Source organism: Plecotus auritus (assembly GCF_963455305.1).
Source record: "Plecotus auritus genome assembly, chromosome: 12".
NCBI classification, from domain to species: Eukaryota; Metazoa; Chordata; class Mammalia; order Chiroptera; family Vespertilionidae; genus Plecotus; species Plecotus auritus.
Genome location: NC_137778.1, coordinates 34,783,033 through 34,810,100, shown reverse-complemented (window position 1 = coordinate 34,810,100; position 27,068 = coordinate 34,783,033). Strand labels below are relative to the sequence as shown.

The 27,068-nt window shown below is 40.6% G+C and overlaps 2 protein-coding genes across 3 annotated transcripts in view; both read left to right on the top strand.

Moving 5' to 3' along the window:
* The first annotated feature begins 3,270 nt into the window (after positions 1-3,270).
* Positions 3,271-27,068, top strand: part of MAN1A2 (mannosidase alpha class 1A member 2) — a 61,478-nt gene continuing 37,680 nt past the window's right edge. Inside the window, exons 1-4 of one of the 2 annotated variants that reach the window (XM_080649148.1) lie at positions 3,271-4,859; positions 12,394-12,649; positions 17,360-17,456; positions 25,867-25,985. In XM_080649148.1, the coding sequence (XP_080505274.1) occupies positions 4,558-4,859; positions 12,394-12,649; positions 17,360-17,456; positions 25,867-25,985 (774 nt within the window). In that variant the 5' untranslated portion in view covers positions 3,271-4,557. The remainder of the gene's footprint in view (positions 4,860-12,393; positions 12,650-17,359; positions 17,457-25,866; positions 25,986-27,068) is intronic. The other variant, XM_080649149.1, reaches the window with a different exon arrangement.
* Positions 19,459-20,436, top strand: LOC308237872 (ADP-ribose glycohydrolase MACROD1-like; the record flags this gene model as incomplete). Its single annotated transcript, XM_080649150.1, has 1 exon — positions 19,459-20,436. One exon carries the CDS (start codon positions 19,459-19,461, stop codon positions 20,434-20,436), a length of 978 nt encoding a protein of 325 aa, XP_080505276.1.

The window sequence follows — 27,068 nt, the reverse complement described above, 5'->3', positions numbered from 1 at the left end:
AACAACGCTATAAGGTATAGAATTTTATTTTACTTTTAGGGGCAAAGAAATTAAGCATAGGGAAGGTTTTCAAGATCACATAGGTAAATGGTGGAGGTAGGATTAGATCCGGGGTTCTCTAGTTTCAGAGCTTATATTCTTTTCATTATATCCAGCTGCTTCCCATATTTTATGCATCTTTGGACATGCTCAATAACATTTAATGGATGAATATGTAAATCAGTGAAACATTCTCAGGCTAACTGCCTTGAGTGGAGTAAAAACAACTTATAACATGAGGATTTATAAAGAATGCTTCACCTCCTTTGGCATCAGATTGCTCTCTATAAAGGTAACATGAGCATCCGATTTTGAAGATATGTGTAGGGGCTGCAAGGTTTGACATATCTCTGCTGTCACCTCTGTCCAGTCCTTTCAATTTTAGATCTCCCCCGGCTGCCCAAGAAGTCGATTGCTCTCTCTACAGGGGATTGAGCCTGCAACCCCTCTGTGCATGGGACCACGCCCAGTCCACTGGCCAGGGCTGTTGTCATTTCTGTATTTGAAAATCTAAGGGAAAAGAGGTCGGTGCCCCTGACTAAATAGCTGAACATCGCTTGTTTTAAAAATTCTTGCAGCACACAGGTTGAAAATCGCTGCATGGAAGAATACAGAAAGAGCAAGGCTAGTCTGGTCACTTTCTTCCCTATATATTTTTTACATTTTCTACATTTCTCTACACATAGTCATGTCTGGTAATTTCTTCTCTAACATCTTCCTTGGATATACTGGGAACTAGTTGATAGTAAGAAGGAACAGGTTATATAAGTAAATCAAAAGACTCTTTTTTCAACTGTATCTTTTCCCCTCTAGCCCATGAATCTAGTTTCATTAACACAGAGGTAGAAGAAATGTGTGTGTGTGTACTGGGTGTTAAAATTGTTTCAACAATGGAAAAGTAAACATATGATTGAACAAATACAAGTAATTTTTATATTGTAATACATAAGTGAATCTCAGGAATGGTCCTATAAAACTGAAATGTGTAGGGGGTAAATGTTGCTTGGTTAGGAATTTAATACTTTTACTTTCCTAAAATGCTATTTAATTTGTATAGATTTGTAAAAGGGAAATCACCGCTTTGTGGCCACTTTGGAATGTTGTCCATGTCTTTGATCAAAGCATAACCACTCTCGGAAGATGACAAATTGTCTTTAGACCCTCTAGAATGAGATCTCTCCCTGTTGCATATATACTTATTGATTTATTTCATGTACTCTCTGCTTTCTGTTGGTTACCCTCAGATGGACCCATTCATGCGTTCACCTTGATAAAACTGAGTCCACCTATTTGAAATCTGATCTTAACTTCCTCAAGTACCAGTTTCATTAAAATCATTTATTTATTTAATTATAAAAGTAACACAAACAGCACCCGGGGGTGGTGGTGGAAGAATCATAGGTAATACCAACATCTTAACATAACAGCTATAGTATTTTTCAAGTATTCCCTTTTGTTTTTTTATATGCATATTTTTATATGCTCATAAACCATATTAGCAACTTCTTTAAAAAAACACACAAAACAGTACTGATTATTTTAAAACCCATTTCAGACAGACTTAGTCTCTAGAATATATACACACGCACACACCATACCCTTTGATATGATGCTGGTGTAGGATTATAATAAAGTAATTGATACCATCATCAATGGCTTTAGAATTGCAGACTGCATTTGGACTTCTTGCAGTAACCCCCAACTTAAACAAGGATGTTTTTACTCTCCTGAAGGAAAAATGAATTTGGCAAAACAGGCAAGGGCGAGAAAATGGAAGGGGTACAAATAAGCCTTCTTCTCTGGCCAATAGGTTGAACCTGCTTAAGTCACAGTTGTCAGCTAGGTGATGGCAGGTTTCAGCTATCTCCCTGGTTAATGATTTGGTCGACCTAGATAGTATTTACTTTTCAAGACTCACATAACTTGCTATTTTGTCCAGAGGTCAATATTTATTTTCCCTATTCTTTTTGTGGAAAATAATGACCTCGAAGGTAGGAAACCAAAGTGTTTTCAGAGAGGCTCGGCATTAGAAGCCTACTCATAAAATTGACCCGTTTTAGAAAGGCACACTGGGAAGGCAGAAGTTTCTTACAGTCGCTTCCCAAGTGCCAGCAGAAATCTCACATAGGGCTGGGCGCTCTTGACTGCCAGCCTGACTGGGTGAGCATCAGCGCTGGCTCTTAACACGGGCATGTCTTTGATTTGGTGAAGCCGGGCCCATGACAATGACTTCTTTTGTCATATGGTAGGTAGGTAGATATGCTGAGCTTCTGGAAATGGTGCAGCCTGGAATGTACTTCGAACTGTGCCAATGAACACGAGGGTATTTTGCTTGTTTTTCAACCTACGGTTGACTTTTCCCCTTGCTGCCATTTAAGGGCCTCCTCTCTAATTCCCAGTCATCAGTAAGAGTGTGTAGAGAGGATGACAATTTAATATCAGAATAAAACACCATCTGGAAGCAAGTATATATACATATATACATATACATATACATATACATATACATATACATACAGTATATTTTTACTCAATACTATGGATAGCAGAATCCACTCAGACAGCTTTGCAGCCTGATTTTAAACAGCACTGTTGTCTTTGGGGCTTTGGCACCTCCCCATTAACACTGAGTATTTCTTCCATGGGAGGGGCGGTGGTGAGGGCTGTGAAGATGACCAGACACTGGACCAGGAGAAGGCTGCTGTCCTAGATTCCTCGGAAAGGAAGCCTAATGGAAAGGGCAAGGTGGCCATTTTATTGTTAACACACAGCCTGGCACAAGGGCTGGTGCTCAATACTGAGGCCTCGGGTGCCCAGCTACGTGCACACGGGCCGCGTGGAGGAAGTTTGAGACCTTCTCGTTGGGCCCTAGGAACCCCTGGTCGATAACCAGGGCAAGAGTACTAGTAAAAGGGAGACCAGAACCCTTAATGCCAGTGACACTCAACTGCAGCGAACCCCCCGCGACCCAGCCTCCTCTCACTCGCCCAAGCGCCGGGGCCATTCCCCAACCCGATGGCAGCGCGCTCGGCCCCGGCGAAGTTACCGGAGAAGCGCCGGTGGACGGCCGGCTTCCCTCGCGGATCCACACGGCGGCGGCAGGGAGCTTCCGGGGGCGCGGGCGCGGGCGCCGCAGCGGCGCGAGGCCGGAGCGCGGCCGGCGGGCGGGGCGGGCCGGGAGCGTGCGCGCGCACCTCGCACTCGCCGCCCGGGGACGCCCACTCGCGAGTCGGGGCAGTGAGGCCAGTGCGTGCTCGTCGCCCCCCGCCCGGCCCCTCTCCCGCGTGTGTCCAACGGGTGTGGGCCCCGGCTGTGCGGCGCTCTCCGGCCCGAGGCGGCGGGGACCAGGGCCGCTCGCAGCCCCGCACCGCGTGGACGCACCGCCCCTCCCGCAGCCGCCGGAGAGCGAGCCGCTGCGAGGACCGGAGGCGGCACGGAGGAGGCCCTCACGGCAGCCGGGCCGACCTCCCCCGCCCGAGGCGCCGCTGCTCCCGCGCGCTCGGGGTCGCCGCCTCCTTGGAGCCGAGCGAGGAATGAGCAGGCGCCGGCCCCGCGCTCTCGGAGCGAGGGGCCGCGGCTCGGCTTCTCCTCCCGCCGCGGAGCCGCGGGGGCTCGGTCTGCGCGTCCGGGCGCGGCGGGGGCAGCGGCGGCCTCGCTCGGGGGGCAGGCGCCCGGGTTAACTCCACCGGCCGCCGGGAGGAGGAGGAGGAGGAGCCGGCGGGGCGGCCCGCGCTCCCTCCCCGCGCACACGCCCGGGCTCCTCAGTGGCCGCCCGAGGAGGAAGTTCCGCTCCTGACAGAGCCGCGCGGTAGCGACAGCGGCTACGCGGCGGCGGCCGGGAGGGCGCTGGGGCTCGGGACGCGGATGCCCTTCGCGCCAGCCGTCCGGTGGGCAGTGTCGAGCTCTCCCCGGAGCTGGGGCCGTGTCGGGAAGCGCGGGCGTCCGAGACCTGCTGCCTCTCTGCCCAGCGCCGCGGCTTCGGCTTCCCGGCGAGGTGGGAGACCGCCCTCCCTGTTGGCCGACTTCCGAGGAGACCCTGATTTTTCCACCACTGAGGGTGAGAGATTCTGGGATCCAAGCATCCGAGGAGGTGAAGGGAGCCCTTTTCTAACTCCTCGGATCTGGTCTGGCTGCCTTTGGGGGCGGGAGACCCCACTGGAGCATCACTGGGCGCCGGAATGGAAGAACCCACCTTGCATCCTCTCTGCGGTGCTGCTTGCCTGATCCACCCTTAGGCATGAGGAGGACGCTGGTGAGAACCCCGACGAGGTCCTGAACACCCATGGCCGAGGAGCTGTCACAGGACGTGAACTGGTGATCGTTTGGGGGCCACACACGTTTCTGGATGTCTTTGGGCAAGCGTGAAGAGGTGCCCTGTTAAGAAAGCACAGCGATCCTTTACGAGGAGAAAAATCTGAATTTTCCCCGTTTTTGCCAAGATTTTGAAGGTGGTTCTATGTATTGTGTATTCGATATAAGATGAGAACTTTATAAATATTTTGTCCGAGAGCGTGAACGATGACTGCCCCAGCCCTGCTGCCCCTGTCTGGACGAAGGATACCGCCTCTGAACCTGGGGCCGCCTTCCTTTCCACATCACAGAGCTACCTTGAGACTTTCCGAGAAGTTTATCCTCCTCCTCATTCTAAGTGCCTTCATCACCCTGTGTTTTGGGGCATTCTTCTTCCTTCCAGACTCTTCAAAACACAAACGCTTTGATCTGGGTTTGGAAGATGTGCTCATTCCTCATGTAGATGCCAACAAAGGGGCTAAAAACCCTGGAGTCTTCCTGATTCATGGACCCGATGAACATAGACACAGGTTTGTTGATTTCAGAAGTTGTGGTATTAACATTGGGCAGTGCAAGATACGATTTATTGCATCAGATCTGTCGTGTGTGTTTCTCCCCCCCTTTTTTCAGTAAAATGTCATTTTCCTTGAGTTGTGAGACTTGTTATTTCAAAACTGGTTTAGTAGGACCACAGACTGAAAGGGCTCCTAGAGCCCGATTTAAAGTCCAGCTCCTTCGTTTTCTACAGGAGAAACATCTGTGTCCAGAGATAACTAAAGAAATGGTGACATATGTTGTGTCTTCATTTATTCAGAATGTGTTGCATTCAGTCATTGTGCCACCGGGGGAAATAGATATATCGAATCCTGACAGCTTCTGTGGGTTTGTCCTCTCCTAAAGGGCTCTCGTTCTCTGACTTTGTAATTAAAACTTGGTAGTAAATCTTAGCTTTTCAGGAAGACAAAGATGAGCAGAATATACCTGTTATTTCATATATATATGTATGTATAGGTATACATATATATGTATATATATGTATGTATGTATATATTGATTTGAAAGAAGGGAGAGAGAAACAACCATGATGAAAGAGAATCATTGATCAGAGGTTGCCTCCTGCTGAGGTTCCAGCACGCAACCCCAGCATTGCCCTCAGGGGAGATCTGTGACCTCCTGGTTCATAGGTCGACACTCAACTACTGGGCCACGTTGGCCTGGCATCATTTCTTAACATGCAAAAATATCCTGAACGTTGTTATTTTCAGGGGATGTCTTTGGGTACTCTATGTGAAATCAGTTAAGTTAAAGATGCCATTGAATCTTGTCGTTTCACTTTGAGAGTCATGTAGACAAGATCTGGCTGTGTTTTAACATTTAATTTTACCCTGATATATATTTAGTTGAGAGGTGGAATGTGTCAAGTAACTATTAGAAGGTGATCGATTAAAGGGTTCACGTTCTTTCAAATAACCAAATCTGAAGTTACCTCTTGGGAGAGTTTGGCCAAATTGGGGTAAAACGGGAGCTTCAGTTACAATCTCTTTAAATCATTTATGTAATTTGTATCAAAAGAAGAGTTTGAGAAAGTATTTACTTTTCTCAAACCTACATTTTTTTTTTTTTTTAGCTTGCTAAATCTTTCCCTTCTTTTCTTACAATAGTTTTTCAGTGTGTGATAAGAATCATATGCTTGAGTTGTTTTCGGCTGACGTTATTTTAACTTTTTATCAAGCATAACGTTTTTGAGAAAGCGTAGGTTCAGATGTGAGCCTGAGTTAAATACTTGGGAAAATGCACTGTTGTAATGAGAGCTGGTTTTTCCTTTTCTCAATCTTGTTAATTTATTATTTGCTTGCTGGATCTTTGACTTTTGGCTGAACCTTATGGGGTAGTTACTTCTAAAATTGTTTCATGCCATTATTTTGTAATTAAATTAATTTGGAACTTTTACCATCATTTTTAACTTCTGTACTCTTTTGTATTTATTTCTCTTATTTTGCCTTTGCTCCATGTGAATTTGAAAAAAAATTAAGATTTAAAAAATCATTTTATAAATGGCTAGAATTTATTTATTACAGTAGACTCCACCAAGGCCCCCCCCCCCCCCCCCCCCCCCCGCTTTTTCCATGGTTCTGCTTTTTGTGGTTTCAGTTACCTGAAGTCACCCATGGTCAGAAAATATTAAATGGGAAATTTCAGAAATAAACAATTCATAAGTTTTAAATTGTGTGTCTTCTGAGTAGCATGATGAAATCCCATTCCATCCTGCTCCTGGAAAGTGAATCATCCCTTTGTGCAGTGAGTCCACACTGTATACACTACCTGAGTCACTTAGTAGCCCTCTCAGTTATCAGATCCACTGTCCTGGTATTGCAATGTTTGTGTTCAAGTCACTCTTGTTTTACATAATAGTAGCTCCAAAGCAAAAGAGTAGTGATACTGACAATTCGGATATGCCAAAGAAAAGCCATAACATGCCTTCTTTAAGTGAAAAAGTATGTGTGTATAGAGAAAAACAATGTGTATAGGATTTGGCACTATTCATGGTTTTAGGCACCCTCTGGGGGTCTTGGAATGTATCTCCAGCGGATAAGGGGAGACTACTGCATATGATTATTTATATAATGAAATCTGTACCAATTTAAAAAGTAAATGAATGAAATGTTATATACATTCTTGTTTTTCATAAGTTTAAAAGTAAACTTCATGGAACATTTTATATATTAGCCTGAAGGCAATAGGTATATTTACAGAAGTATTTCCAGGTGTCACTTTTGAGCCTGGTTAACAATTACATCTCTTAATTTATCTAAGACTATAGGATAGTAGATTTTGTGAAAAACAGGAGTCCTTTGGTAATTCAGGCCTCAGACCTTGTGACATTTTTCTTTGATTTAAGACTGTAGTTTCCTAACGTTGACGTTGAGAGATATCTTCGACGGTGTTCTCTTTTGTTCTTCATATCTTAACCATAACTTCAGAGACAAGTTATATCGTTTTTTAAAAAGAGGATATGAAGTATTCTGGAGACCACAAAGAATATGTGTGTTTTCTTTTTATATTTTTGACATTTACCTGTCTATAAAATCAACCTCTGTTACTTATGCAGATTTCTTGATGTCTCCTTAGTGATATTGCTGTTATCATTTAAAGAATATTGGTCATATTTATTCAGCAAATGTTTTGAGTAGTTATTATGTGCTAAGCATTATACGAAATATTGGGGATTATTGGAGAATAATGTAGATGATTAATTTTGACTCAGACACGACTGAAACATTTAAATCTTAGATTCAAATCTCAATATCATTCTTAAAGCATGTATTATCATCTGTGGAGTCAGATTCTAGGGGTTCTTCTCACCTAGGTGAGGCTCTGGTGCCTGCATTCAGGTCATGGCATTTTTCAAGAGTTCAGATAACTTACTGTTTTATCTTTCCTCCTTTTTTTTTCCCCCCTAATAAGCATTTATGCCATTAACTTACACATTTCTGGCATGTGGACTAGGCTATCTGGATATAAGGTGCAATGCTCCTGCAGCTTTTTATTTTTTTCCATGAGGAACTAGACCCTGGCATCTGAAAAAAATGTGCTAATCATTGTGCTAAATTGAGATCGGGCACAATTCTATGTATTTATGTATCTAAAACTATTTCTGTGTAGCTATATGGTTATGTTTGTTAAGTTTATAAAGTAATATGTGCATACATTACCCCTTCAATAATACTTGGCAGTAAGGTGGTATCTGATATGAAGTTTGTATCTGTTTGGTGTATATTTGTTATGTATATTATAGTAAATGCGAATTATTTTTCCGTTAATTTGTGATGCCATTATAAAACATTTTCTTTTTCATGACCTAGATTTTTTTCTCTGTACTTAGAAAGATTGGTAATACCTAGGGTGTGGTGAGCAGTGAACAGCTGGTTCATCCTGTGCTTAGACTGTTGGTGTAAGTCTAAATTAATAGAATTCTTGTGAAGAACAATTTAGTAATATTAGCTTATTTAAAGTACATATTCTTTGATCCAGCAGTTCTTAAAAGAACTTATTCTTGGTAAATCTTCACATCAGTGCACAAAGTAATGTACAAGAATGTTCCCTGAAGCCAAAACATGACATATTGTAAATGATCCAAATGTCTGTCAACAGGGGATTAGTTAACTAAATGATAATATATCACTATATGTGCAGAGTTCTTTTCTTTTTTAACACCCCCCCCCCGTTGGATTTTTCTGGCTATTCCTAAAAGCACCATGCTATTTTAATTTCATAATTATATAATAATATGTTCTGGTATCTAGTATATATTTTCTATACCATTCTTGTTTTTTTAAAAAGTTATAAGCATACATAAAAGTCTTAACAGATAATATTAATGTCATATTAACTACTTCAAATCTGAAAATTTCAGCTGAAGATTACCTTTCTTGAGGTAAACCTCAGAGTTTGACATTACATGGTTTTATGTTTCTATAGCATATATATTGATATAAATTATATATATATATTGTTTTGTATGTTCTTAAACATATATAATTCTGCAAGTTTTTTTCTTTTTGCTCAACTTTTTTTTTAAGGATTTATGTAAATATATTGGGCTGTGGTTCAATTTGTACTTTAGGTATACATGCTTAAACTTCAAATTATTTCTACATTCCTCTTTTAATATTTATGTTAAGTCCATAGTTTTGCTACAAAAACATTCTTGTACATGTATTCTTGTGCGCTCCCCCCCCCCCCCCGAGTTTTTCCTCCAGGGTAAAAGCTTAGTAATAAAACTATTAAGTTGTAAAGTATGTGCATTATTGACTCTAAATTTTGTTGCTCAATTTGTCTGTACAGTAGTTGTACCAGTTTGTACACCTGCATCTTTGCAAACTAAGGTATTGTGTATTTAAAAAATCTTTAGCAATCTGATGCCAATTTTAGTTTTTATTACTCTCATTACTGAGGTGGAATTTTTTTATATATATATATATTTTTTTTTTATTGATTTTTTACAGAGAGGAAGGGAGAGGGATAGAGAGCTAGAAACATCGATGAGAGAGAAACATCGATCAGCTGCCTCTTGCACACCCCCTACTGGGGATGTGCCCGCAACCAAGGTACATGCCCTTGACTGGAATCGAACCTGGGACCCTTCAGTCTATCCACTGAGCCAAACCGGTCAGGGCTGGAATATTTTTTAAAACATACTTATTAGTTATTTGGGTTTCCTAGCCTTTGTTCACTCACATTTTTTTTTTTTTTTTTGCCTGTTTTTTCTTACGGCTTAGTCTCCTTTTTAAAATTCATTTGTAGTAATTATTTATACATCCTGATGAATTCTTAGGTAGATGCATTACATGTATCTTCTTGCAATGGGTGTCTTATTTTTATACTTTGTTTATGGTATCTTTAGTTTTACAGAAGTGTCACATTTTAATAAAATTGAAAGTGTCAATATTTTCCTTTATGGTATTACTAGAGGCCCAGTGCATGAAATTCGTGCACTGGAGGGGGGTGGGGTGGGAGGTCCCTCAGCCCAGCCTGCACCCTCTCCAATCTGGGACCCCTCGGGGGATGTCCGACTGCCGGTTTAGGCCCAGTGGGATTGGGCCTAAATCGGCAGTCGGACATCCCTCTCACAATCCGGGACTGCTGGCTCCCAACCGCTTGCCTGCCTGCCAGCCTGATCACCCCCTAACCATTCCCCTGCTAGCCTGATCGATGCCTTACTGCTCCCCTGCCGGCCCGATTGCTCCCAACTGCCCTCCCCTGCCGGCCTGGTCTCCCCCAACTGCCTTCCTCTGCAGGCCTGGTCCCCCCCAATTGCCTTCCCCTGCCAGCCCTGTCACCCCCAACTGCCCTCTGCAGCCAGCCCGGTTGCCCCTAACTGCTCTCCCCTGCTGGCCTGGTCACCCCTAACTGCCCTCCCCTGCCAGCCTGGTCACCCCCAACTGCCCTTCCTTGCAGGTCTGGTCTCCCCCAACTGCCTTCCCCTGCTAGCCTGGTCGCCCCCAACTGCCCTCCCCTGCTGGCCTGGTTGCCCCCAACTGCCCTCCCCTGCTGGCCTGGTTGCCCCCAACTGCCCTCCCCTGCTGGCCTGATCACTCACAACTACCCACCCCTGCTGGCCATCTTGTAGTGGCCATCTTTGACCACATGGGGGCAGCCATCTTGTGTGAGGGTGTGAGGGTCAATTTGCATATTATCTTTTTTATTATATAGGATTGCTTTTTGGATTTTGCTTAGGGAATGCTTTTCTACCCTGAAGTTATAGTCTCCTTATTTTCAATTTTGGTAGTTTTAAAGTTTTGTTTTTCACAGCTTGGTTTTGATTTTTGTGTATGATGAGGTTAGGATTGAATTTATATTTTTCTCTACTGGTGTCCACTTGTTCCTGTGCTCCTTATTGAAGAGTGTGTCCTTTCCCATAGATTTGTAATGCCATTTCCGCTGTATAACATTTTTTCATAGGTTCATGGGTTGAACTAATAGGAAACCAGCTGACAAAAAAAGAGACAGAGGTACTTTGCTGAGTCTAAGCCCCGGCATCATAAAGTAGAGTATGGAAGAGCGGAATTAGAGTTGAGGATTTTGGTTTACTCACTGGTGCTGGGTGGCTGTCTTGTTTTTAGCGCATTGACTTGAAGGAGAGGAATCTTGGATACATATAGTAGAAACCAGCTGTAATGCATGTAAAATAGGTATTTATTGGAAGGATATTGGTTGGCTTTCAGAATTGACATAAGATCTGGAGAACTAGGTTTAGATGATATCCAGGCATTAAAGGAAGGCAGGTATGAAGGTTACCATAGTGAAGGTTAAGGAACAGTTACTGTACCATTGTCAGTGCACACACATATATGCACACCATTTATGCTGTTTTACTTTGGTCTTGTTTGTTTTTGGGTCATAGTTGTAGTTCATTTTCATTGAGTGCTGGTTATGGCTTCTCTGCCTCTGGTCACTAGATCCCTCTGCTTTCTGAGTGACTTCTAAAATTGAGTTCTAATATTGTTCCTTTATGCCACTTACTCCAGATCTGTAGTTTCAGCCAGAGCGTCTGATTTCCTAGGTGTAGATCACAGGGCTGTCCTTGCCTTGCTGTTAGACAATAGAAAGATAAAGTAACCAGAACCATTTGACTTCTATAGGAAGAGAAGGGATTCTACTACTAATATACTGGTGAATTTCTGAATTTAGATAGGAGATTACATATTAACATCTTAAGAAATGTAAAGTAAACTGCAAAGAACCCTAAGTTGTATTACAGTGATGAAGTTCTGACTTGTGCTGTGCTATTTAGAAATGTAGATACAGTCTTCTTAGACTGTCCATTTTAGCACTTTCTGTGCAGTGGTTTAAGATGGGCCAGTATGGCTCCCTCCCCTTAATAATATAAATTCACGGGTGTCACACAGACCTACTGAATTGGAATCTGTATTTTTAACGAGGGCTCAAAGACTTTTAAGTAGTAATGCCCACATCAGTTGGGAACTGTTGTGCTGTAAGCTCCATGTTATTTCCAAAATGCAAAAGTTGTAGAAGAGTATGATGTACTATATAACAAAATGAAAAATGTCCGTCCTCTTATTTTTCTGCTTATCTCTTTCCTTGACCCTGTTTATATTTTTGTCCATTTTGATACTGAGTTCTTAATTCTATTTTTAATTTTCTCTCTCTCTGCTAGTTTTTCACTGGTATGTCTCTCTTTCTCCCTCTTCCCCTCCCTCCTTTTTTTTTTTTTTTTTTTTTTTTTTTAATGTGTCTACTTATAAGTTACTGATTACTGTTTCCTCTGTTTTCATTGGCCCTGAAATTGTAACTTTCTTTCTAGGTTCCCTCTTCCTCCATTGTGTAAAGTGTTAGCTCTTTGGCATCCAGAGCTCATACCAAGTTATATTTATCCTGTTCTTTGGGCAGATAAATATGAGTCTCTCACAGACCGTTGCTGTCTTTCAATGGTAGGAATAGGAACCAACTGTCTGGGTTTGGTGGAGGAAACTTTAAGTTTCATGTTTAAAGCTTGGAGGTTTTAAGGGTCATTCTAAGCAGTCTTTTTTTCTCTTCTTACAGGGAAGAAGAGGAACGTTTGAGGAATAAAATTCGAGCTGATCATGAGAAGGCCCTGGAAGAAGCAAAAGAAAAATTAAAGAAGTCGAGAGAGGAAATACGAGCAGAAATTCAGACAGAGAAAAATAAGGTAGTCCAAGAAATGAAGATGAAAGAGAAAAAGCCACTACCACCAGTCCCTATACCAAACCTTTCAGGAATAAATGGTGGAGATCCAAAAGATAATGACATAAGAACGAAAAGGGAAAAAATTAAAGAGGTAATAATAAGCTGAGATTTATGATATGAAGTGGTTATAGATATATATTTGACTGGAGACACACACACACACACACACACACATATATGCATACCATTTATGCTATTTTACTTTGGTCTTGTTTGTTTTTGGGTCATAGTTGTAGTTCATTTTCCAAGTTGACAGTAAGGGCTAGAACTCCCTTTTAATATGTGTTATAATGTAAGTATTGGTCACTTAAAATTTTGCTATAATGTTGTTTGGATGGTTACATCATTCTCCCTGTGTTCAGAGATCTTTTGATAGTCAGCGTTTTATAAATAATGTAGAATAGATTTATAAATAAGTTATTGAATAAGAAATCTCTTTAGTGTTAAGTTATAAGGGACTCTGCTGTATACTGTGCATATCTCTTCATAAGTATGCTTCTGAAGAGTTAGCTTTATAACTGTCATCTTTTTTAAAATTATATTTTTATTGATTTCAGAGAGGAAGGGAGAGGGAGAAAGAGATAGAAACATCAGTGATGAGAGAGAACCATTGATCAGCTGCTTCCTGCATACCCCACACCAGGGATTGAGCTGGCAACCCAAGCATGGGCCCCGACCAGAACTGAGCGGTGACCTCCTGGTTCAGGTTGACACTCAGCCACTGAGCCATGCCCACTGGGCATATCTGTCATCTTTTAGGGAACGTGCCATGAAACCCCATAACTATACAACAGATTAAGAACACATTCCTTCCAAAGAGTCTCAATGGACTGAAGAATGGGGAGGGATTGATCTCAGAATTCTTTATACTTACTTAGTCACAGAAGTCTTTCAGTTTGTTATTTTAGGAATGACTTGGAGATAAAGAGAATACCATAGTGTGGGAGGGTGTAATTTAGTGAATATTTCAGTTGAACTTGGTAAATTAAAACTCTGGCTAATTTCGGGTGGAGTTTGCAGTTGTACTGCCTATGTAGATTTTGTCTGGGTATAATCGCATCAACAATATTCCAAAGATACTGTTTATCATAAAATAAGATAAATTTAGTTAAAATACTCAAATATCTATATGGATATATTTTAGTAATAAATATGAATGATTTAGCAGGTACTTTAAGCTTGACCTTATGAGTTATTATAAGATGACCTTGATGGAATCAAAATAGAACTTGACTCTGATTTTACCTCACCTTTGATGTTTTGTTTTATGCCCAGACTGTTAAGGCACTTTCTTTGGACAGTGTTCGGGAGACATTGATAGGTAGTTGTTGATTTTATAAGATGGGTGACCTGGTTTTTTTAGATGTCATTAGATTTTATTGAAATACTTTCTCATGTACATAATTCAGATAGATAGCTGTATGTTAAGACCACTCAAAGGTTCATTGATTTGCTAGAAGTACGCACAGGACTCAGCAAAGCTGTTGTATTTGTTGTTTCAGTTTATTACAATAAAACTAAAGTTAGGCCCTGACCGGTTTGGCTCAGTGGATAGAGCGTCAGCCTGCGGACTAAAGGGTCCCGGGTTCGATTCCGGTCAAGGGCATGTACCTTGGTTGCGGGCACATCCCCGGTGGGAGGTGTGCAGGAGGCAGCTGATCGATGTTTCTCTCTCATCGATGTTTCTAACTCTCTTTCTCTCTCCCTTCCTCTCTGTAAAGAAAATCAATAAAATATATTTAAAAAACAAAACAAAACAAAACAAAAAAACTAAAGTTAGTAATAGAAAAGGCACATAGGACAGAGTCCAGGAGAGACCAGGTGCAAGCTTCTAGTTGTCCTCTCCCACTGGAGTGATAGAGACAGTGCTTGGTTCCCAGCAATGATGTGGGGCAGTGTGCATGAAGTGTTGCCAACCAGGGAAGTTCACCCGAGCCTTGGTGTCCAGGGCTTTTATTGGAGGTTTGTTATGTAGGCTTGGCTGAGCTTAGTTCTCCAACTCCTCCAGAGGTCAGGCTAATACCACGTGGTCCAAGGCCCCTACCATAAATCACATTGTTAACATAAACTCCGTAATCTCAAAACTGTTTTCTTTTGTCCTCTCAGGTCAGTCCACCTGATTCCTTTGTCCCAGGCAACCACTGATCTGCTTTTAGTAATTATGGATTAGATTTGCCTTTTCTAGAGTTTCAGTCAAATGTAATAATAAAGTCTGTGATATTTTGTTGCTGGACTTTTGCTCAGCATAATGTTTTTGAGATTTATCTGTGCAGATGCACTAAAGGTAATTTTTTCTTAGTGGTATTTCTTTTTATGGATATACCATGGTTATATTCATTCACCTGTTGAACATTTGCTCAACATTTGTTTCAGTTTTTGGCTGTTATGAATAAAGTTGCTATGAACATTTGTGTGCAAGTCTTGTGTGGGCACATGTTTTAATTTTAATTTTCACATTTCAGTCTGTGTTATACTGTGAGTTAATTTTTTTTATTATGAGAAGTAAAGGTCTTGCATTATTTTTTTCACTTAGGGCTTTCTAGTTGTTCCAGTTGTTGGAAGGATTGTTCTTTTCTGATTGAATTATCTTGATGCTTTTGTTCAAAATCAGTTGACAAAATCAGTAGGTGTTGAGTCTCTTTCTGGACTCATATCTATTCCATTAATCTATTTATCCTTAATGCCAATATGACACTGTATTGATTGATTTATATAGGTTTATAAATCAGATAAATCCTCCAGTTTTATTCTTTATATAAATTTTTTTGGCCATTCTAGGTCCTTTGCCTTTCTATAATTAACTTTTCTGTGAAAGTAAAAGGTTGCTAGATTTTGATTGGGATTTTATTGATCTGTAAATGAATTTGGAAAAATTGTCATCTTAACAATAGTCTTCCATATCTTTCCACTTTTTTAGGTTTTCTTTAATTTTTCTCAGCAGTATTTTGTAATTCTCAGTATATAGTTATTGCACATATTCTGTTATATTTATTCCCAAGTATGTCATGTGTTTTGATGCTATTATAAAATGGAGTTGTTTTAAAATTTCTATTTCTGTTGTTCATTACATAGGAATATATTTTAGTTTAGTTTGCTAAACTTTTATCCTGTTATTTTCCTGAAGTCATTTACTAGTTCTAGTGGCTTTTTAAAAGATTGCTTAGAATTTTCCTTGTACAGAGTCATGTCCTTTGTGACTAGAGAAACTTTTATCTTTTTCCTTTTTATGTCTTTAATTCTTTTTCTTCTCCTTACTGCACTCTCTAGGACTGCTAGTACATTTTTGAAAAGAAGTAGTGAGAGTGGACATACTTAATTTTTTTCTCAATTTTAGGGGTTAAGCATTTAGTCTTTTAGCATTGAATATGTTGTTAGAAGTAGTTTTTTTTGACAATGCCCTTCATTACATTGAGGATGTTTCCTTGTAGCTATAGTTCATTGACAGTCTTTACCATGAGTGGGTGTTTAATTATGTCAGATGCTTTGTCTACACCTATAAAGATTATTGGAGGATGGTTTTCTTTTTATTCTGTTAACATAGTGAATTATATTGATTGATTTTTGAATGTTAAATTAGTCTTATATTTTTGGGTTAAATTGCATTTGGTCATTATATCCTCATATATTGCTAATTTTTAGTTCAGTAGTTTTACATTTGTGTTTTATATTGTTTTTAGTTCCCTTGTAATGTCCTTGTCTACTTTTGGTGAAGAATAAGGCTGGCTGCAAAAAGCAAGTTAAAAAATGTTTTCATGAATAGTGTATTGTTAAATGAATAGATTTTTGGTATACTACAGTCTACTATTAAAAATTCAATCGTTATATAAATAAATACTTTGTTATTGTGTTGCTTAGACTTCTGAGTTGTAAGAAACTCAGTTCAACCTTATTGATATAAAAATATTTATTAGCTTAATGGCTCTGAGAGCTTCAAGCTTTGCTGAATCCAAGTCTGTAGATGTTACTGTCAGTAATATGTATCTGTCTCTTTCTCTCATTATTTAGTTTCTCCATTTTGGGAGAGAGTTAGCCTCCATCAGCTCCAGGATTATGTATTCCTTAGAGTTTGAGATTGCAAAATGAGAGAGGCCTTCTGTCTCCTATCATCTATAATAATATGTATAACAGGACTTGAATATCCCTACTTGAATCACATGTATACAATCACTTTGTCTGGGTCAGGAGTAGGTAAACCACAACCTGCGGGCCAAATTCTGCCTTTATTTTTTAAAAGTAAAGTTTAATTGGAACAGGCATGCTCATTGTTTATGTATTTTCAAGGGCTGCTTTTGTGCTACAACAGCAAAATTAAGTAGTTGCTATAGAAACTGTATGGACTGCAAAGCCTAAAATGCTTACTTTAAAGAAAGAGTTTGCTGATCTTTGGTCTAAAGGTAAGGGGTTCTCTAGTCAGGCTGTGTTAACTGGTTGTGGAATCAGAGCCTCTTGATTGACAGCTCTATCATAATCACAGTGAGGGAAGAGAGCAGTTCCCCAAAGGATTGGCAGTTCCTAAAAGCAAAGGATGCGAAACAGACACCTTCCTTCTAAATATAAAAGGACCTATCTGTTACACTCAATTTTTCCTTGTGTTGCATAGACCCTGAGATTAAACATTATCATGTGTTCTTCACACTGATACAAATGTTAATAGAATAACATATTCTGAGTAAGGCTGATTAATGTAGGAGATATAGGAGAATATGTGAGGATATAGGAATGGAATCCTTAAATTACATAAAATACAAAGATAACAGTGTGAATAATGTAAATTGATGGTTTATAATTTTTCTTTTTTCAGATGATGAAACATGCCTGGGATAATTATAGGATATATGGATGGGGACATAATGAACTCAGACCTATTGCAAAGAAAGGACACTCTACTAATATATTTGGTAAGTTTACTTTTTCTGATGACTATTTCCATTTTCTGGTGTCCATTTTTAAAACAAGACTTAACTTTTTAAATACTTTCTAAACCCTGAGTATTTCTATGGAATGGAATTATAATTTGAAGCAACATGTATTTTTTTCTCAAGTTTCAGTCAAGATTGGTTATGGTTGCCTTGAAATACACAGATATGTAGTTTGATCTGTCGACCACTAAATCTTTATATCAGCAATAAGGCTGTTTTCCTTTCTTAATATTTGTGTGTTCACTGGAGTGTAGTACTTTTTATCTCGTTCAAGAACTTTTTCTTTTCATTCACAGCTTGGCTGACAGGTGCAAAAGGTCTAGCTTTCAGCCTACCTTGGCTTTCAACATGCCTTCCTCTGTAAGCTTTATCATTTCTAGCTTTTAATTTAGATTGAGACATGCGACTCTTCCTTTTATTTGAATAGTTAGAGGCCATTGTAGGGTTATTAGTATAATTTTAAATTGTTGTGTCTCAGGGAATAGGGAGGCCTGAGGAGAAGGAGAGAGACAGGGGACAGCTGGTTGGTGGAACAGTCAGAACATACACAGCATTTATTAACTTTTTCATCTTGTATGGGCACCACAAAATAATTACAAGAGTAACATTAAAAACCACTGATCATCACAATAATGAAAAAGTTTGAAATATTGTGAGAATAATAAAAATGTGAAGCGAGCAAATGCTGTTGGAAAATTGGGGCTGATAGACTTGCTCGGCAGAGGGTTGCCACAAACCTTCAATTTGTAAAAAACACACACAGTATCTGTGAAGCACAGTAATACAAAGCTCAATAAAATGAGGGATGCCTACACATAAAAAAACTAACATGCCCAAGGTGATCTACCTGGTAAATTGCGTGGGTTATGTTATACATTCACAGCTACAAAGGAAAAATGAACAATGTGAATGTGGGTGGAAGTCTGGGGAAGAGCTGTGTTCGACATGAGTTCTCTCTAACGTTCTGCCTCTCTTGAGTTCAGTTCACTTGTTAAACTTCTCAGTTCAAAGTTAACTTACTTAACTAACTTAATTAACATCTTTTACTTAGTCCAATGATAAGTTTGAGAATTATAAAAATTATTTTTAGACTCTCACTTCTTCCCACTATTTTAAATCTTGTTGTAAGGGATATCCTATATAATAAAAGCCTAATATGCAAATTGACTGAATGGTGGAACAACCAGTGGAACGACCGGTCACTGTGATGTGCACTGACCACCAGGGGGCAGAACGCTCAATGCAGGAGCTGCCCCCAGCCTGCAGACCCCAGGCTAGCCAAGGTGGGTGCCAGCAGGGGCCCCGATCGCCCTGCCGGTTGCCCCACAGATCGTCCCTGTCGCCGGCCAGGCCTAGGGACCCTACCCATGCACGAATTTCATGCACCAGGCCTCTAGTCTTTTAAATAAAAATAGGTGAAAATACTAATGAGGTAAGGTTACAAGGCACATGAACTAGTCATATACAATGTAGTTGTCTCTACTAGTTGTAACACATCACTACAGTACTTCAAATAGCAGCATATTTCTTTGTAAAACTATGGAAGAATTTTTCTAATGCTATAATTCTCTTACAATTTTTTTTTGCTTGGATGCTTTCTGTAAAAAAGAAAATGACTGGAAAGTTAATTTTTCCTGGGTTTGAAAGATGTTGGGATGGAAGAATAATGGAAAAAATTTTAAAAAATATTTATTATTTAAAATTTAAAAGTATAATGAGATGTCAGAGATCTCATTATATGACATTTAATTTAGCAGAGATCACTTAATGAAATAAGTATATTTCCTCAGCAGAGGTTACAGATGGAAAAGTTCCCATTGCTTTGTAGATGCCACAATGTGAGACATTAGTGCAGTAAAATCCATTATATTAAATGGTTAATTAAAATTAGATCTTCTAGGAGCGTGTCGCTGCGGGCTGGCATGCGCCACCTGGTACCGGAACTCTTAAGTGGGCGGGAGCCACTCGTGGCCGACCGCTCATGTCTCTGCAGAGCCGAGTCCCTGGCCCCCTGGCACAGCTGTGTTTGGCGGCACAGCTGCTTGGTGCCCCACGCCCCTGGCCAGGCACCACAGCCTGTGCCAAGCGGACCCGCCACAGTGCGTGCGGTCCTCCGGCGTCCGCAGACGCCAACGGGCCCCGCACGCGGACCCCAGCGGGAGTTGGGGCTTGGGAGGCGCTGGCGGTGGGGCGGAGCGCTGGGGTGTGCACCTGGGCCCCCCTGGCCTTGGCGGCGAAGGTGGACCCGAACACCTGCACCAACTGGAAGGAGGCCAAATCCTTTCTGAAGGGCCTGAGTGACAAGCAGCGGGAGGAACATTACTTCTGCCTGGACTTCATCAGGCTGAAGAAGATCCCGACCTGGAAGGAGACGGCGAAAGGGTTGACCCCGAAGGTGGAGGAGCCCAAGTACAAAAAGGACAAGCATCTCAACGAGAAGATCTCCCTGTTCCGAGGTGATATCACCAAGCTGGAGGTGGACGCCATCGTCAACGCCGCCAACAACTCCCTGCTCGGAGGAGGCGGTGTGGACGGCTGCATTCACCGGGCCGCCGGGCCCCTCCTCACCGCGGAGTGCCGGACCCTGCAGCACTGCGAGACTGGGAAGGCCAAGATCACTGGTGGCTATCGGCTGCCCGCTAAGTATGTCGTCCACACGGTGGGGCCCATAGTCCGCGGAGCGCCCAGCGCCAGCCAGGCTGCCAGCCTCCGCAGCTGCTACCTGAGCAGCCTCGCCTTGCTGCTGGAGCACCAGCTCCGCTCCGCCGCATTCCCCTGCATCTCCACCGGAGTGTTTGGCTACCCCAACGAGGCAGCGGCAGAGGTAGTGCTGGTCACGCTGCGCGAGTGGCTGGAGCAGCACAAGGATAAGGTGGACCGGCTGATCATCTGTGTGTTTCTGGAGAAGGACGAAAACATCTACCTGCAGCGGCTCCCCCATTACTTCCCAGTGGCCTGACCAGGTCTGAGTTGCTGCACACTCTGACCAGGGCAGAGTCGCCTGGGCCTGGTGGACCTTGTTCCCAGCTCTAAGAGGTCGCTGAAGCCTGCAACTGGGCCTGGGCCTGGCCACCCCATCCTGTCCCTCAGCCCCCTGCCCCTCAGCAGCCTCCTAATAAAGACCACCCTTGTTGAAATAAATAAATAAATAAATAAATATCCTCTCTTCAAGTAAATACCCTGTTAAATTTAACTCAGTGGTAAAGGGTGAGCCCTTTTAAAGGGTTGGAGTATAAAAGTGTACTGAAAACAAGAGTTGGATATTAATTTTCTAAATTAAAATTTTAGAGAGGAAGGGAGAGAGAAGGAGAAACATCGATTCGTTGTTCCATTTATTTATGCATTCATTGACTGATTCTTGTATGTGTCTTGACTGAAATCAGACTAGAAACCTTGATGTATCAGGACAATGCTCTAACCAATTGAGCTACTACACCAGGGTCTCTGCTTGTTTTTTTTAACCTTCTTTCTCAGAATATTCAATGTATTAACATTTATCAACTAGACACTGGTTCTAGGCAAGGTAGTAGGTAAATCACACATTATTTCATATAACCATTGCAATAACTATGTAAGGAAAGATTACTGAATTTAAATTCAGAAGATGAATGAGCTTTCATGTACCTTTAAAAATTTCATTCCTTAGAAGTCAATACAAATCTTTTAAGTGAGCAAAAGGGATGTTTCTTAACTGAATGTAATTTTGTTAAATCCTAATGGAGAAGTTTTGACTTAATGTTTTTTTAAAAAAATAATAGAATCTTAAAAAAATGAAAGGCAGTTTTAATTTTTGGTAATTTTGTCAGACCTCTTCAAATGTAAACTTGTAGATCACTGTTTGGTTAGGTTGGTAAGTGATGATGGGGCCTGGCAGGTTCAGATTATTGTCAGGAGAGTTCTTGCTAGCTGGCCATTAGGAGCACTTAAATTGGTTTACTGGGCATGCTGAGAGTTATTTGTGAGGTCGCAAAAGTTAAAGGAAGTTACAGTGTTGGAAAGGGAGGTTTTACAAAAGAAGCCCTTTCATTCTGGGTTAACTGGGTATAGAAGCAGGATTTCCCCAGTGGTCCTCCATTTCAGAGGGATTATTCTTTCAGTGAATAGTAATTAAGTATACATTCCCATAAAATGTTTTACCTTCTTTTACCAATCTGACATGAGGTCAGTAATGTGCTTTAGATTCTGTAATTTGGTTTGTTGAATAAGGCTCTGTTTTCCTTTAGAGCAATAGTCATATACGGATTAATAGTAAAACATCTATAGTATTTATATAGTTTATTCTGCTGTAGGCTGAATTGTGTCTCTCACAAATTTACATGTTGAAGCTCTAACACCCAATAAATATTTGGAGATAGAGCCTAATTGGGAGTTAAGCCTAATTAAGGTTAAATGAGGTGGCAAGTGTGGGACCCTAATCTCAATAAGGTTAAATTACATAATTGTGGGGCCTCTTAAAAGAAGAGAAACACCAGAACGCTCTCTCCCCATGTACATGCACCAGGGAAAAACCATGTGAGGACATGGGGAGAAGGTAGACATCTATAAGCCAAGAAGGAAGCCTTCACCAAAACCTGAAGCCTTGATCTTAGATTTCTAGTCTCCAGAGCTGTGAGAAAATAAATTTCCGTTACATAAGCCTCCTAATCTATGATATTACGGCAGCATGAGCAGTCTCATAAACATACTATATGCCACAGACTTATTTCAGAGATTTATGTGAACTTGACTTATTTAATACTAACAGCAACCGTATGAGACAGGGACTGTTGTTATTGTTCCCATTTCACAGATGAGAAAGCCAAAGCACATTTAGGTTCAACTAACTTTTTTTAGGTCACACAATTAGGAAATAATGGGGCCAGGATTTGAATCCAAACATTCTAGTGCTAAGATCCATGCTTATAACCACTATTCTACACTGCTTCAGGAATCCTTCAAGATAGAAAAAGGTAGTATCGACACACAGGAAAAATCGAGTGTGAGAAGAAAATGATAGTGAAATGGTAGACAAAGTTGAAAATGCAATCTGCAGAAGTTTCAGTAGTCAAAATTAGCTGCGTATATCTTTTAATAATTTTGCCTGTCTGTGCCTTGGGGCTTTTAGCCAATGGCACAAACCTAAAACTACCTATAAACTTTGAAATAAGAACAAAAACTGGTACTCCTAAGGATTTAAAATAAGCATGATAGATATTTTGGACAAAATACTAAAGAGATAAATATTTAAGTGATTATGGAAGAGATAGGAATATATGGGTGATTAAATTGCTTAATAAAGGTTTTGTTATCTTAATAAAAGCTGAGGAACAAGAAAAGTAAAATGACAGTATGTCTGTAATAACCCAGAACATTCTAATTAATATCAACATGGAGTTGGGAGAAGACTAAAGAATTTACCAGAGTGTGGTGGAGTACTTGTTTTGTTATCAAGATACTAGAGGACCAGTGCACGAAATTTGTGCACTCGGGAGTCGGGGGGTCCCTCAGCCCGGCCTGCGCACTCTCACAGTCTGGGAGCCCTCTCGCAGTCCGGGAGCCCGTGGGGAGTGGTCCTAAGCTGTCCGTTGGACATCCTTATTGCTCCCATGAAGTCCAGCTTCTGGCTGAGCAGCGCTCCCCCTGTGGGAGCTCACTGACCACCAGGGGGCAGCTCCTGCATTGAGCGTCTGCCCTCTGGTAGTCAGTGCACATCATAGACGGGTGGTTCCGCCATTCGGTCGATTTGCATATTAGCCTTTTATTATATAGGATACTTGATAAGTTGAAGAAAGTATTAGGAGCATATGAATAAGAAAATGTGGTGTAGAGAAGGACAACCATTATAAGAACGAATTTGTATAGTGTTTTTTTTTTTTTACTAGATCAAAGCATTAATTTTTTTCAAACACAAGCCTGTCACTTTTTTTTTGTGTTGAGATTTTCAGATGTACTTTAATTAATTTACTAAAAATTTTTTTCTATTACAGTTGTATAGCTATAAACTTTCAGAAGAAAACACTATTTACCCAGTAGAGAAAGAACCAGAAGAAAAAAGGAAAGAAAAGAAAGACTAGTAAATTAAATAATGTCAAATGCTGACTCCTAAAATATCACCAAGAAAACTTGTTAAAAAAACTTTATCTTTGTTTAAGCTTACTTTGTAAAGTAGATCACTACCTCAGCAGAGCCTTAGTAGCCTGTCAGATGGGGAAGGAAAAAGTTGAGATGTTTATTGAGATTTAAAATCTGTTTTTTTAAGATGGGCCTTTCAATTGGAGGAAGCTTGTTTAGGATGATCAGATAAGGATCATGATATAATAATTTAGGATTGGTAAGCAGGAAATTTGGAGGTAAAGAGTTCAGAGCTTTGGCGTGTAATCCATCTTGTGATACTTTCTGTTGAAGAGTTGATGGGTCTTTCAGGAAGTTCCTGGAGTGAACAATAAAATTATTTTGCAGCTTTCATCATTCTGAGCAAGAGACTCCTGGAACAGTAAACTCTTGATGAAGACAGTATAATAGTAAAGTCATGTTAATGTAGATAGTAAGCTGTGTGGATGGTTTTTCTTCTCAGAAGATAGAAATAATAATTGCATTCCTGGGGTTGGGGAGGACCCAATTGCTCCCTTTCATTTATTCTTTTTCTGTGCTACTATGTTTATTTGCTAATATTTTATTCAGGAATCTTGTGGTTATATTCATTAGTAAGATTGTCATGTGTTTTTAGTATCTAGTTTTGGTATTAGCTATTTAAAAAAATGTATTTTTGTTTATTTCGGAGAGGAAGGGAGAGAGAGAGATGGAAACATCAATGATGAAAGGGAATCATGGATTGGCTGCCTCCTGCATGCCCCCTACTGGGGATAGGGCCTGCAACCTGGGCATGTGCTCTGACTGGGAATCCAACCGTGACCTGGCCCATAGGTCGATGCTCAACCACTGAGCCATGCCAGCCAGGCTCAGCTAGCTTTTTTGAATTAGTTCCTCCCTCGTGGAAACATTTCCTTTAAGATTAGGATTATCTCTTTCTTGAAGATGGGTAAATCTTATTATTTTGATTTTCTCTACTCACATTTGATTTATGGCTTCCTTTTTCAGTATGATCAACCTGCTTTTTGATTGTTAAGGATTATTGCAATTTCTGGTCCATGATTATCTAGCCTTGTTGTACTTGTATTATTATTTTTAAATAGATATTTTGCCTTTTCTATGAATTTGTACCAGGAGAGCATGGTTGTCTTGAAAAAGGACAGCAAATAGGTCTGGCCTGCCTGTCACTACTTAAGCCAATTAAGCAGAGATAGAGTTGAATAGTATATGAGCGTTTTTATTTTCCAATATTTATTTCCTAATATTGCTGGCAGCATGGGAGAGCAGCAGGTCATCCACAGAAATCTGCTCCCTCCTCCCCCCATAAGCCTGCTACTTGTATTGGGAAGAAGGACAAAGATTATGTGTGGAAGTAGGCAAAAGGAATAAGTGGGTATGCAAATGGAATAAAAATGGGTAAAATGGTTACAGATTACAGGCAGTGGGGAGGGGGAGGGATGCCTCCGGGATTCCATTGCTTCCCAAGAAGGTTGCTCACCTTTTCATGATGATAGGCAGTTCTTGGATAAGGAGAATAGACCCCATTTCGAGGTTAACTCCCAGGTCTGGGGACCTACAACTCCCAGACAGGTTAGAATGTGCTTTCTTTAATCATGGTTAACAGAGCATGATTAATATTTCTTAGAACTATAGCAAGTCCCCACTGTTTGATTTCTCTCTCCCATCCCTAACAGTCTTATGACTTAGCTTGTTACCTTGAATCAACCTCCCCATTTCTTAAATTAATCCTCTTTTTTATTTAACCTAATTTAGTTAAACAGATAGCTCTCATATTATGACCAAGAAGAAAAGTAAGGATAATTATAATTTTGGTTTTTTAAAAATCTCAATAGTTGTCAATGTGCCATCTTTAGGAAGATATATTAAACAATGTATATTATCTATTCTTAGAGAAAAGTGAAACATGTTGGATATTCTTTTGGGTCCTAATATTCCTACTTTTATTGGCTTTTTATATCTATAATAATAAAAGGGTAATATGCTAATTAGACCAGACGTCTTCTGGACATCCTTCTGGACGTCCTTCCTGATGAAGCTGGAGCTGGAGGGAAGCCAGCCCAGGTCCTGGGTGCCTGCGGGTGGCCCGAGGGAAGCCACTCTGGGTCCCGGATGCCTGCCAGTGGCCGGAGAAGGGAAGCCTGGGTCCCGGGTGCTGGAAGGAAACCAGTGCCAGCAGCTGGGGGAAGGAAGGCCTATTCTTGGACGAATTTTCGTGCATCGGGCATCTAGTATAAAATATTACAATAGGCCTTATGGGAAGGCCATCTTTTTAATGACAGTTTTTTCTCTCCAAATATAGGAAGTTCACAAATGGGTGCTACCATAGTAGATGCTTTGGATACCCTTTATATCATGGGACTCCACGATGAATTCCGAGATGGGCAAAAATGGATTGAAGACAGTCTTGATTTCAGTGTGGTGAGTATACAATTGATAATTTCTTTGATTGACTGAAAAGACACAGTGTCAAACCCTAATAGTTTTGAGCACTTTACTAGCAGTTTAAGGAAATCCCAAGTCCCCTTTTTTTCTTTTGGGATTATCAGTTGTTATTTAAGTTTTGCATGAAATACACACTCTCACCATCTTCCTTGTACTTTTTTTGCCCTCACCATTTGAGGCACTGTGTTAAGGCAATAAATAGTTAGGGGGAAAACATATTAAGCTAGAAATATGAGGAAAGCATAAACTGTAAATAGTAAGTGTTTTACTATTTTTTAAAAGATTTAACTCTTTGGGCTCTGGCCAGTGTGGCTCAGCTGGTTGGGCTTTGTCTTGTGCACCAAAGGGTTGTCAGTTTGGTTCCCAGTCAGGGCACATGCCTGGTAGGGTGGCTCCGTTGTTAAATGGTACTGCTCAGGTTTGAAGCCCAGCACAGCTACATTCTAGCTGTGTGTCTTGGGAAAGTTTCTTATTCTTTCTGAACCATCATAAAATACTATCCCATTGCAATATTGTGAGGATTATTTGAGATAATCTGGTACACATAACGTGCTCAGTAAATGGTAGCATTTTTTTCATTACCTTTCTTCATCTCAAAGAAGTGTGGACTTTTTTGTTGTCTTCATTATCATCTTTCATGAATTTGTGCCTGCTGTTTCTCTGACTGTAGTCAGAAGTCATTCTTTCTCTGTTTTTCTCTTTGGCAGACCCTGCATTATTCCAGTTGTGATTTAAATCCAAAAAAATATTTTTTTTTCTCATGCCTTTCCTGATACTAACCTAGAAAAATGGATTACTTTCTTTTATATTATTCTAGCATTTCAGACATATTTTAGTTAGGACCATTTTTGTTATCAGGTAGGTTTAGGTTTGGCTATGAGTGGCAGAAAACCTAATATAAAATAGCTTAAACATGATAAATGTTCATTTCTCTTTCAGTCAAATTAAGGACAGAGATGGGCTGTTCAGGGCAGATTTGGGTAGCTCCTTGAGCATCAAAGTCCTGGGGTTCTTTGTCTTGTTGCTCTGTCAACTTCAGTATATAGCTTCAAAGTCATG